We start from the raw sequence: 13,955 nt of genomic DNA, 5'->3' as shown, positions 1-13,955 counted from the left end.
TTGGCCTACGTGGATACTCGCGGCTCAGAAGGGCTGAGCTTATCGAATTACTGTTATCAACAGTACCCGCAAGATATCCCGATATGACTTTACCGCTCGTCATAGGGATGCTGGATCTCGAAGTGACCGAATTTTCAGGACCCGTGATGAGACCAAATGTATCAGTGCCAAGACCGCTACCGGCACCTGGACCGATACCGGCGCAGCTTGAGGTTGATGATGATGAGGACGCCGATGACATTGATGAAGATGATAGATGTATCATTTGTCTTTCTAAACGAAAGACAGCAACCATTGTTCATGGTAGAGCGGGGCATTTTTGCTGCTGTCTATCATGTGCATATAAATTGGAGAATAGGAGGGATAAATGTCCCATATGTCGGGCACCAATAGATTTTGTCATTAGACAATATTGAACGCGAATTCCCGGCCTTTGTTACTCGGACGGGTAACAAAAATCCCGAGGTGTCGATGGGTGGGTACCCATGTTGGAGCGATGTCAGTATCATAAACCGCGTTTTACCGCCATGGTGTCGGGTGGTTGTCTTGCGAACGAAGCCCCTCACGATCCTCCACCCCGGTTAACGATTTATAAAACATCTTAAAGGTTCGCAACCCCGGGTGGTTGCCCCACAAACTAGGACACTCACGACCCTCCACCCCGGTTAACGATTTATAAAAATGGCTTAAAGATTACAAAATCGTATATCATAGCCAAGTAACAAATTTTATGAATCTTTAGTTTCACGATTATAAAAAACCATCTTAAAGGTTCATAAATCGTATATCATAACCAAGCATGACTTCGAGAAATACAGTTGTTGAATTAAGAGCTCTCGCTAGAGAACGCGGCCTACGTGGCTAATCAAGGCTCAGAAAGGCCGATCTGATCGAATTATTGACACCCACTACTGTGTCAGCACCCGTACCCGTGCCGAGACCCACCAGACCCGTACCCGTGCCGAGACCCACCAGACCCGTACCGGTGCCAAGACCGGTATCAGCACCCATACCAGCACCGAGACCCACCAGACCCGTACCCGTGCCGAGACCCACCAGACCCGTACCCGTGCCGAGACCAGGCACTAGCCAACAAGACATGGATTTGAAAAGCAAGTTGATCGAATGGAGAGACTGGTTAATAAATCATGTACCTAAGGCTATTAAGGAGAAAGCGAGCAAAGCTTTCAAAACCATGAAGGATAAGATCATGGGTTTGTATAAAAAGGGCAGTGGAGAGGAAGAGGAAGAGGAAGAGGTGGAGGAGGAGGAGGAGGAGGAAGAGGAGGAGGAGGAAAACCCCTAAACCCCCATTGAAGAAGCTTTTGTAGGTTCATACAAACGTTTCAAAATAAACTCGGATGGTGGGAAGAATGTCAGGGTCTTTCTCGAAAAGGTCGAGCACGTCGTAAATAGGTTGATGAGTGACGTGCTCAGGCAGAAGAAGTCGCTGAAGACCCAGGCGACCTTGTGGGTGAAGTGGGTAAGGGAGGACACCAGCTCGACCGAAGCCCCGTGTGTACATGTAGATAAAGCTTTCAATAGCTATATGGAGATACTGCACGCCCACGATGACATTTCCGATGTTTTCGATCGGATGCGTAATAAGATAATCGAGCAGATTGAAAACCCCGCGCTGCCAGCTAGCGGATTTACAATTGATAAAATCTTGCATATGCATGTGGACTTTCATAAACTGAAATTAACCAGAGGTAGTTCTTACTTGCCGCTACCCAAGAATTTCAGTGGAAAGCGATCTGTGATTAACCCTCATAACGAGGATGATGATAAATGTTTCAGATGGGCTATTATCGCTGCTCTCAATCATGATAAGATCGATAATCACCCTGAACGAATCTCAATCCTTAAGAAGCATGATAAGTATAATTGGGATGGTCTAACTTTCCCAATGGCGCTAAACAAGATAGATTTGTTTGAGAGAAGGAACCCCGATGTCGCTGTGCATGTTTTGACAAAGGATGAGGGAGAAGGTATCTACATGTGTCGCAAGTCGAAGCATCTTGACCGTAAGGAGACGGTTGTTTTGTTTTTGCTGTGTGAGGGTGATAAGAAGCACTACATTGCTGTTAAGAACTTGAGCGGTGTACTGAGCAAGGTTAACTCGAAGGATGGACATAGAGAGCATTATTGCTTGAATTGTCTCTCTGGTTTTCCAAGCGAACAGAAAAGGGATGAGCACTTTGAGTATTGCAAGAATAACGATGCCGCTAAGATTCAACTCCCTAAGGAGGGTAGCACCCTAACCTTCACCGATGGTAAGTTTCAGCTCAAAGCCCCATTCATCATGTATGCCGATTTCGAAGCTTTTACAAAAGAGTTGCCAGAAGATGAGAGAAAATGCGGATCATCCACCGAGAAAGTTGGTAAACATGTTCCCACCGGATTCTGTTGTTATAGTAAATATGCTCATGGTGAAGTGCCGGACCCTCTGAATCTTTACCGCGGTGAGGACTGTGTTCCGCGCTTTGTAGATCATGTAGTTTCTGAGGCGAAAAGGTTATATAACATGTTTCCTCAGAAAGCAATGGATCCACTGACGGATGAGGAGCGTGACAGTTTCAAGAGAGCCAGGGTGTGCCACATTTGCATGGAAGAATTTGATGACAAGGATGACAAGGATGACATCAAGGTTAGGGATCACTGCCATTTCACCGGTAAATTTCGTGGGGCTGCCCATCAGAAATGTAATCTCCGTTACAAGGTTCCTAATTATATTCCGGTTGTCTTCCACAATCTGAGTGGCTACGATGCGCATTTATTCATTAAGGAGCTTGCTAGGAAGTACGGAGAAGATGGTATGGGTGTAATCGCGGAGAATAAGGAGAAATATATCTCTTTCTCTACGGATGTTAAGGTTGGTGAATACACTAACAAAAATGGGGAGACTAAGGACAGAAAGATACAACTGAGATTCATAGACTCATTTAGATTTATGTCAAGCGGCCTAAGCTCCCTGGCTGACAACCTATCAGATGATCAATGCAAAAACCTTAGAAAATTCTTCAATGGTGACGAATTCAACATAATGAGAAGGAAGGGTGTATACCCATATGAGTATGTTAACTCATTCGATAGGTTTAATGAAACTGAGCTCCCGTCAAAGGATGATTTCTACGGCAAGCTGAACATGAATGGTATCAGCGATGCCGATTATGCGCATGCCCAGAAGGTGTGGAAGGACATGAAAGTTGAAAATATGGGCGTTTATCATGATATCTATCTCAAGACGGATGTTCTGCTTCTGAGTGATGTGTTTGAGACATTCAGAGAAACATGCTTGAGAAACTACGATCTAGACCCGGCTCACTTTTACACTGCTCCGGGATTAGCCTGGAGGGCGTGTTTGAAAAAGACCAAGGTTAGTCTAGATTTATTGTCGGATACGGAGATGGTCATGTTCATTGAGAGTGGTATTAGGGGTGGATTGTGTCAGGCTGTCCACCGCTACGCCAAGGCCAACAATAAGTATATGGGGGACGAGTACAACATATCGGATGGGAATTGCATGGATTTATTTGAGCAGCAGGAAATGGCTAAAACCGTGCCTTTTGTAAAAAGAAAATTGATTGAATTGAGGTACTGGTTGATGAAACATGTACCTAGGGTCATCAAGGTGAAAACTAGTAAAGCTTACAGAACCGTGAAGGATAAGATCATGGGTTTTTATGAAAAGGTATGTTGGGGACCGTCTGTACCGAAAGAGGAAAAACAATATACCACCAAAGCCAACACATCTGAGAGTAAGGAGATGAATAGCTATCTCCAATACCTAGATGCAAATAATTTGTACGGCTGGGCCATGATTCAGAAGATGCCGACCGGAGGGTTTGAGTGGGTTGATGACGTGGTTTCTGATTTTACACCCGAACTGATTTCACAATTAGCTGTGGAAAACGGTGAAAAGGGGTACATCCTTGAGGTTGATGTTAGCTATCCACGGGAGCTTCATGATTCTCATAACGACCTTCCTTTCATGCCCGAGAGGAAGATCATTAATGGCGTCGAGAAGCTGACACCGTGTCTTTCAGACAAGAAGAAATATATCACTCATATCCGTGCGCTTGATCAAGCGTTGAAGCATGGTCTTGTTCTTGAGAAGGTTCATAGGGTCTTGAGATTTGATCAGAGTGCGTGGTTGAAGTCGTACATAGATTTCAACACTGATTTGCGTACCAAATCAACTAATGACTTCGAAAAGGACTTTTTCAAGCTGATGAATAATTCGGTCTTTGGGAAGACAATGGAGAATCAGCGAAGGCAGAAGGATATACGTTTGGCCACCAACCAAAAGAATTATGAGAAAATGGTGATGAAGCCCAACTTCAAGGGTAGCACGTGGTTCTCGGAAACACTGATGGGCATAGAGATGTCAAAGATCAAGATCAAACTAAACAAGCCAATCTACCTGGGGCTGGCAATTCTCGACTTGTCCAAGATAGTTATGTATGAGTTCCACTATGATTACATGAGACCAAAATATGGTGTGGATGTAAAGCTTTGCTACATGGATACAGATTCATTCGTTTATCATATCAAAACCGACGACTTTTACAAAGATATCGCCGACGATGTGGCTTTGAGATTTGACACTTCGGGGTACGATAAGAAAGATGGTAGACCTCTACCATTAGGTTTGAATAAAAAGATCATTGGTCTGATGAAGGATGAGTTGGGTGGTAAGGTAATGACCGAATTTATCGCTCTTAGGGCTAAGAATTATGCCTACAAACAGCTATGTGGTAGGGAGGATAAGAGGTGCAAGGGGGTCAAGAAATGTGTGGCGAGGAAGACAATAGGTTTCGATGACTATAGGAGATGCTTGTTGGAGGGTGAAAATGTTTACAGGGAACAGATGACCTTTCGATCGATTAAGCATGATGTTCATACCATAAAAACAAATAAACTCGCTCTCAATGCTGATGATGATAAGCGTATAATTATGGAAGATGGTATTACCACACTGGCTAGAGGACATTATAGGCACATATCACTATAAATTATAGGAGACGACAGATGAGGGTGGGTAGGGACCCATGGGACGGGGATGAGGGGACACGGCTGGGGAGGGGGTTTTGGGCAGATATTATAGAGCATGCCCGCTTATTTAACGTAAAGTGGTAAAGTGCACATGGATTTTATGGACTCCTCTATCGTTGATTTGACGTGGATGATCTATAAATTGACGTGGGATAGGAAACTGCTAAGGGGGTCTGTCCTAACATTGGTATTTTCCTATCTCTAAAGTGGATAAAATTTTTTTGATAAAGTCTATAAAACATCGTCTATAAATTTGTTCTGTAAATTAGCAAACTTTGACGTTAGAGCAATATTGACGTCAAGGAAAAGTTTATTAAGATTAGGGAAGCCATTGCATTGCACTCAAAAATTAAGGCTTAATAACTTGGAAACGGGTGGAAATAACTGACGTGGGTAACTAGGGACTACCTGGGACCAATTTGGATAAGTTTCCCAAACTTGGGTACCCGACTCCGTTTCGGAATGGACGGGTTGATGACGTCATCAAAAAACCTTAAAACCCTAATATCTCTGCAACCGTTTGTCAAAATTACATAATCCTATACATTTTTTTCATCAGCGTTTTAAGATCTATACGATGAAGGCAACAAGTATACACATTTCTGAAAAAAAAATTTGTGTTCTCACAGGTCTCTGCTGACGTCAGTAAAATTTAAATGACGGTTGTTTTTCTCTGTTATCCTGTCTAAGTGGATTTTTCCACGGGCCTTATCGACTAATTTGTAATATAAGTTTAAATAGAAAGAGTGATGTACAGCATGCCTATCAAAATTTACTTAGCAAAAAAACAAACGCTGTAGATATATCACAAGAAATTTATTAGGACTGTTATTGTATTGCACAGAATGTCTTTTACCTAGAAGGATTTAAAAGATTCTAATAGCTCTTTTGAATTATGAAACTTTGGATTTTTGTTAATAACGTAGTAATGGGTGCAGTCTAAAAATGAAGAAATAAACTGCAATAAACACACAACTGAACCATTCCTAAATAGTCTCACAACATCGGTATGCTAAAAAAATTTTGTTATTGTCCCCCTCCTCCATCACCATTCCGGAAACAAAAAGGTCTCCCGTCATCGGTTTAGTCCCTTTGATGGAAAAATCATTTATCGTATCCGTTCGATTGACTCTTTCATCCACACGCGCAGTTTTGGCAATACTCAAGCAAAAGCTACTGCGGAGTACCATGTGTTTGTAAGAGCTGGGCGGGGGTGCCTATTTAAAAAACGCGAGTCTAAATGCGAGTTTTTGTTAAGGTAAACTCCCGTTGTTCTGGCTCTTTCTTATCATTATGGATATACCCGTTTTCTGTATGCAAAATGATAAGATGTGTGATTTCGGCCTTTAGCAAAATGTATTGATCTCCCCTAAATATACCTACACGCAGCCATTTTGAACACAGTCAGACGGTTATTACTATGGAGCCATTAACTAGTTTCTTGAATAAAAAGGATGGTATGCAAAAAAGGGGTAAAATTTAAACGCAGGCCATTTAGAAATTTAACATATAGTGAAAAAACTAGAATTTAGTGGTAAAACTTTTTGCCATTAGCATCATGTGTAACTAAGTGAAGTAAGCAGCTTAAAAAATTGTTGAAGTAAAAAGTAGTAAATCCTAGCTTGGCAATTGCTGCACTCTGTGAGCATAAGCTTACTTTCTCAAATGAAATAAATAATATTTTAACCTGGCGTCGAAACGCGTAGTTAAGTCATCAATGATTAAGCATTGAACATCAGATTGAGCGTTTTATTTCAGGGAGACCATGCTGCACTGCCGCCATTGAACATTAGGTTAACCGCATGAGTGCAAGTCAACCGTGCCACACATCAACGTAGAGTGTTCTGGTATATGTGCACAATATCTTACAAGCGCATACCGTGTTATAGCATTTCGGGTGTATGCATTTCACAAAACTTTAACACGATTTTTGTTTTGCAATCCTAAAATATATTCATCATCATTCGTGAATTTGTCCGTATATTTCCCTCTCTGTAAAAAACAATTTAAAGCTGAGAAGGCGTTAATAACAACCTCAGCTGAAATTTTGATGTTTTAAAGAAATCTCTTTGGAAATCTTTAAAAAAAAGTAGCCTTCGAGCATAACTTTTTTTACCAATTAAGCTGGGTTACAAACGAATTTTTGCAATCAGAATATCGCGCTTTTTAATTTACAACTTCTATTGTTCTTTACTCACGTGATCATTACCAGAAAATCCTTTCTTCTTCTAATGTATTGAGCTAGAATTGTTCCACTCACCTGAACAAGCATGATTAATTTCCCTATTATTTAAAGGGGTAAGATACGGCTTAATTAGCCGAGTGTTTGATTTTAATTCAGAGTTTGCTTTGAGAAACAATTATGCTTGAACACATTCGTTTGCGTCTAAGCTTTCGTATCTGAGCAACTTATTTCAAAATCTTTAAAGAAAGCGTGGTTAACTAGACTACAATGAAAGCAAAATAAGCGAAACTGAAGAAGGCGATTTTGAACAATTTTTAAAACAAAATCAACGCAAGCAATGGTGTTCAATGAAGTAAAACAAAGTGAGCAGGTGGTAAAGTTTCTTCTCGGTTCACATTCGGCATGAAAGTCTTCATACAACTGAGCAAATGTTTTTGCTGCTGTGAAAATAAAAACATTCACAAAATTGTCATGGTGTTGCTAAATACAAAAACTAATTTTTCACAGTGATGATGGATGGCAAAGCAATTTGTTTATTTTTCTTGATTTTTATTGTTTATATAATAAAAACAGGTTAGTGTATTTTCATCTTGCTTTAGTTGTAACACCCCATGTTCTCGATGACATGTCCATAGACCTTTTTAAATGTTTACATTTTTCGCGGTAAGCCCTATTAGCTTTAACAATTGCGTGGTAGGCAAAAAAAAGGCGGGAGCTAGGTGAAGTGAGGTACCTTTTCAGTATGTTTCTTCGCACGAAGAATAATTTCTGATTGACATATATTCGTAGAAAGTCCTAATAATACCTTCATGTGAAGAAACATTTATCGCGACAATTAAAATTGACCTTGGAAGAAAATAAAAGTGAATAGCTTCCAGGCGTCGTTTTTTATAGTTACACCTTGAGGTTTTGGTACTTTCCCTAAATTTGATTTAGTTTTGAGTTTCGAGATTTTTGGGGTGGAATATGCGGAAGCGTTGCCATGGTGAAATAGTGTAAAATCTTGACCATGTGTCCATTGTATCGGATAGGTTTTTGCGCCGGATCAATTTATAATCCAGTACAATGGAAACACATACAAACAGCACTGTTTCCATATAGCCTTTTGTAAACATATACTTATTTACGTCACAATAGAAAATGTACAGAATAACAAAATAAGGACTTATCCGATACAAGACGTATCAGTTTTGAAATAATAGAAGGCCTATTCGTCACGTGACACGAAACCTTTCCGATACAATGAAAACATGGTCTTAGTGTACATTGATTATTTAATGAGACTAAATACATCACTATTATACAAATATTTTACAAAATCAAATTGAAACTTCCAAATTCCAAATTCCTGCAAATTTGATGATATCGTCGACAAAAATGTTGATATCAGCAATTTTTTGATTAGGTTCTTACTTAAAGCGTACTCAACAATTGTAGAAAGTTTCGGCATTGAGGACCCCCTAAATAGACGTATGAGGTTAATTGTTTTACCGAACAAGAAAGGTTAGATTTTTTTATCACAATCAGCACGTCAAAATTTAATTAGACATCAGAACCAAATGTAATTTTTTTCTTTTTAGTATATTTAATATATTTGCGGAGACTTTTGTTGTTTCGTTTGAAACCAATAATTTTTATGTTGGCGACGGAAACAGCCTTATAATAGAGATTTTTGTCTAAATGTTTTGAAGAGAAAAAAAATCCTCCGAATATAGACATGCACTATTTCCATGTGTTAAAATATACTTTTCACATTTTGTGTCATTGCATATAGATGGCCGTCCGCATCACCATAGAAACCAGAAAAAGTACGTCATTGAAGTGCAAGATCATCAACAAGCAATCAAGGGGGCAAATCCATTGGTCGATTTGGAAGACACTGTACGGCGTGGAATAAATGATCCGTTAGCTGATCCCCGCTTTGTTATGAACAAAATAAATGATGACTTCTTTGGAACACCGGTGACAGATACATCTCTTCATAATAATGAATTGATGGCTTACCAAGGAAGAGATAGGTTTTCTTCGTCAATTTTAGGAGTTAATACTAACACTCCAAATGGTTTAACTCCAAGCAATCCGATACAACAACATGCCACTAAAGAAGAAATCGTAGCAAGGCATCCGGCGTCCATACCAATGATTCAAGATGTGGGAATACCACGATTTCTAAAGCACGGGTCATATTCACGTTTTCCGGGTCATACACGTAACTTTAAAGTGCCGTTGAACGCTTTAGATAGCGCAGCCATTACAGCTAACATTGCTCAGAACGTGGCCGGTGGTTTATCTAGAGGTTTGCCTGGAAGTGTTGCTGCATTCGCGTCCAGAGGAAAGTTTGAACCTTTTGCTAGAGGAGTAGCAATAGGAGCTTTAACTTCACAACAACACGCGAATGCAAGAAGACTTTCTAGAATCAGTGTGACACATAATAAACTGGCTCAACACAGATTGCCTTTGCAGAGACAAAATAATTTATTGTTTCATTCTGCACCAAAAAAACAAAACAATTTAAATCCATTAACTGGTCTTCCCGAAGATTTAGAAGATAGGACATTTGGTGCAGTATCATCCATAACAAGTGTTGCCGACACCTCTCCTTCTTTACCCAGCTCAATAACTGTAACAACAGGAGATAATTCCGAGGCAAGCGAAACACAAAATACTGGACAACAACTACAACAACAACAAGAAGTTGCAAGTGAGCAAGAAACAAAAGAGAACGCAGATAGCACAACTGCTGATAAATCAACGCCCGGTATAGGAAGTAATTTTTCATCTTTAAAAGCTTACCTTGAAGCTGATAATGAACTGAGGGAAAACCTTGCTAAAGATGGCTTAGAAACGTTGGAGTCATCAAAGAAAGTTGATTCTGCATACAAGTCATTATATAACAATGCCAAACGTTCTATTGAATCAAACTCTACTAAACAAAATCAGAGAAGTAATCATAGTTAATTATTATTACTGAAGTTTTAACTATTCTATCTGTGGCAACTAGTGGACAAATGGTAATGTACGGACATATAAACACTTCATATAGTACACTACGTAACACTTTTAATAGCAAGCACGGTACGAACACCACATTCCTCCATTCGAACGAACGCTGTATCAAACATTTAGATTTTTGGCATATGCTTATTGTCGTAAGAAACTAAACATCTGTATTGATGGCGCTTATATAAAAACATGCAAATTCGTTACTTCAATATAAACGACTGACTTTATAACCCGAAGAAATTTTACTCAAAGCGAGACAATGTGTAAATATGAACATAAAATTAAATTAATAAAACAATAAATTAACGTCTCGCTTGGAATCATACCTGTCTCTATTTTCCCCAAGTTCTTTGATTTAAGATCTTTGCTAGGAAATGTGTTGGATGCAGTAACTGTACACATGATAAGTACTGCTCTGCTACCTGATCCAAAAAAAAAGCTGGACATGATGGTGACCTAAGATGTTCGTTTTCTCACATCCAGCACCATAAAAACTAAAATTAAAATTAAATAAAATATCAAGCTGCTGCATCGGTAGCATCGATGAGTGATGAGTATGCGCTTTGTTATTATATAATTTATATAATGACAGGAAGCCAACAGGGCGGAAGTGGAGAACAATGACTGTAGAAAGAGTAAGTTAAAAACGTGATTTTGTTGGTCTACAAACTTGAACATTTGGCACCATGGACAAAAGCGTCAAATGACTCATGCTCTGCAGCGGAAAGGGTAAAAAATTGCTACTCGCTCTACGCGTTGAGTTTGGTCGAATGCTTTAACACGCTAGCACAACGAAATACCCTATTAAAATGAAATAAGTCGCCAATTTTTTCTCTTGGTGACCAAATTTTAGGCTGACGAATTTTTATTTACGAATATTTCTACCGATTGTTTTTTTTATGAATTATTATTGTGTAACTTAAAAGCAACTTTTTTTACCCTTGGAGAAAGAAATAAAAATACACATATAGAAACAGAAATACGAATTCTTTCCCCCAAGGTTGGTCTATTTGGCCATGTAGATTTATTTAATGGAGGAAAAATATAAAGAAAAATAAGAACGCGTAAAATTAGGGTGCATTATTGTTTTCTTCAGTAAAAATAACTATGAAGATTTACATTGACATTTCATATGCTCATTTAACAGCATAAGGGTTTTGAATCCTCGACAAATACCTCATTAGCTGACCTGACAATCTCTGTCCGTTATGCCTGCCATATATGTCGATTGCTACCAGTGATAGCGGCGACGATCATCAAGCGATTATTCCTAAATTGAAGAAGGTCAGGAAAGTGCACAATTTTGTCAAGTGAACTTTCTATGGAAATCAATCTGAACATACCTGCCCTTTTTTAAAAACCAAAATACCAAAATACATAGGATTAAAGAAAAAAGACAGAATTATTGAGCAGGTGACGAGGTGTTTTTGCAGAATATTTTATCCATATAGGAGCTAACGAAAGCTTAAAAATTTGTGCAAAACGATCATTTTCACTCAACATTTGGATTTAACCATTTTATTTCTACCTTCATGATTTAACCAAATAGTTAACCTGAGGTTCACATTTGTTTTGATGAGAAATCAAAAAGTTGTCAGAAAGTGTCCTGTGGTAACAGTTTATTTGAGGATTTTGTTAAGTTTCTCCTATAAGTAAGTCACTGTTTCAGAGAAACAATAACTTAGTGCTTAGTTTGATGTTGTAAGCAAAAGCGTAGCGCTTTAAAAACCTTGTCTGGTGAGATGAGAAGCATGTTTGTACCCACCCCTTTACTCATACCATTAGGAAAACGTTTGCGGAGAAAACACTGCGGAGCTTCCATTAATGATAAAATAAACGAGAAGTTAGCAATCATGAGGCAACAAATCGTTCTTTAAATTTCTATTCATCTTAACTTGCATTAACTTTCCTTGTGGTTAGAAGGAGTAATACTGATATACGCATGCGCAAATCGCTAATTATTACTCAATAAATTAGGAACTTTTATGCTTTATTTAAGGGTATCCGTAGTAACAGGAAAATATTCATGTTATTAATTTGTTGTCAAACTTGACAATCGTTGGAAAGTACTTCAGTAGCAAAATCTGCTATGCAATTAAAATGTTTAAAAATTCCACATTGACATTAAAATTAACTTGTGATCATTTAATGTAATGGTTGCAACAACCAATGTGATTTTAATTGAGTACATACTTTTAACGCAAATTATTTTTTAAGAATCATCACGGCTGAATTTTTGAAATTTAAGAATAATTTAATCATGAAGGACTGTTTTTTGTGTTATGCATTGTCTCGTTGGATATTAGGCTTGATTAATGAAAGTTTTAAGAATTAATTCAGGCTTAAAATGTAGACATTTTAAGAATTCAAGGCTCAAAAAAGCGTCTACTTGAAGTTGAACTGACAACGTACACTAAAATGTTGACCCAAACATGGTGCTTCGCGAGTAAGTTTAACCCAAGATTGTTTCGGCAAGTTATTTTTTGGTAAAGATGAAGACAACCTTGCTAGGGTTTATTTTCGTAACATGGAATCGACTTCGGGATTAAGTCTGTATTTCCCTAATTTCATCTCTCTATTTACCCATATTTTAGCTAATAAGGGGGTATTGTTAGGTCTCATTTTTAGGGAAAGGAGATGGTAATTTGTAATTTGATTAAATTTAAGGAAGGACAGAAGCATTAACTCGACAGCAAATTCTGACGCCATTATTTGTTTTTATTTATAAAAAATTACAAATCTTTTTTAACCAGCCGCGACAAAATGTAAAAAAAATCCCATTCCTGTTTTAGATTTTAGTAATGAATAAAACTTTCCACAACTTCTCGTGATATGGAAAAAGTGAAAGAAATCTAGTTCAAAGTTTGCAACAAAAAAATAGGCTTAGGTAACAGCTATGCAGGAATATAAGCTAATCTAACTCTGGGTTAATTCAAATTAAAATCATCTAAATTTCTAAAACATGGAACAATTATTGCTCCAGTTTCAATTTATATACAGTGGAATCCCGTTAAAGCGGACACCCTCTAAAGCGGACAGCCCGTTAAAGCGGACACTAGCACTTGGAACGGACTGATTTTAAGTCAAACCCTTATAAAAAACTCTCTATAAAGCGGACAGTCATAAAGCGGACACTCGTTAAAGCGGACGATTTATTTTGCACCAAATGAATATTTTCCCTAATAAAGACTCCCTGTAAAGCGGACAGTACAAAACAAAAAATGGAAACAAATATTTTGCAACGAAATTTTTATTCTTATTTCAGACATTTTCTAACTTTTTTATCAACAGAGTCTAAAATCTTTTTAATACACCTTTCTGTAAAAGACACAGCTTTGTCAGGGCCAATGAGTGCGTAATGCACTGGAATTTCGAGACCATAACCTGCCCCACGGTTTACGTGTTTCCCAGTGACTTTGCATCTGATCGTACAGCTTGGGATTTTAAGAAATTTATTGAACAATTTGCTTAAATTCATTGGAACATGTCCAACGACTTTTCCTTCCAGCAAAACAGCAACTGCAAAGCTATCATGTTCATTGTCGCTTTCTGGTTTCAAACAGAGATAGTATCGATGCAATCTGCAATCGAGAAAAGCCAGATGATCATATTCAGGAAATTTCTGTCGACGACCAAGATGACGAGGATAATGACGACTATGGACCAGAATAAGAAGAGCAGATAAGCTGCAAAGAATTCATCACAACGT

The 13,955-nt window shown here is 38.4% G+C and overlaps 1 protein-coding gene across 1 annotated transcript; it reads left to right on the top strand.

Annotated features, from left to right (window-relative positions):
* Window positions 1–6,091: 6,091 nt before the first annotated feature.
* On the top strand, window positions 6,092–10,515 carry LOC130642049 (uncharacterized). Its single transcript, XM_057449117.1, has 2 exons — window positions 6,092–7,816; window positions 9,018–10,515. The coding sequence occupies exons 1-2, from the start codon at window positions 7,753–7,755 to the stop codon at window positions 10,199–10,201; spliced, it is 1,248 nt and encodes a 415-aa protein (XP_057305100.1). The 5' UTR covers window positions 6,092–7,752; the 3' UTR covers window positions 10,202–10,515.
* The last annotated feature ends 3,440 nt before the right edge of the window (window positions 10,516–13,955 follow it).

The sequence above is a fragment of the Hydractinia symbiolongicarpus genome, chromosome 4 (assembly GCF_029227915.1).
Source record: "Hydractinia symbiolongicarpus strain clone_291-10 chromosome 4, HSymV2.1, whole genome shotgun sequence".
NCBI lineage: Eukaryota > Metazoa > Cnidaria > Hydrozoa > Anthoathecata > Hydractiniidae > Hydractinia > Hydractinia symbiolongicarpus.
Note: the sequence above shows the minus strand (reverse complement) of the source record. Positions and strands in the feature narration are given on the sequence as shown.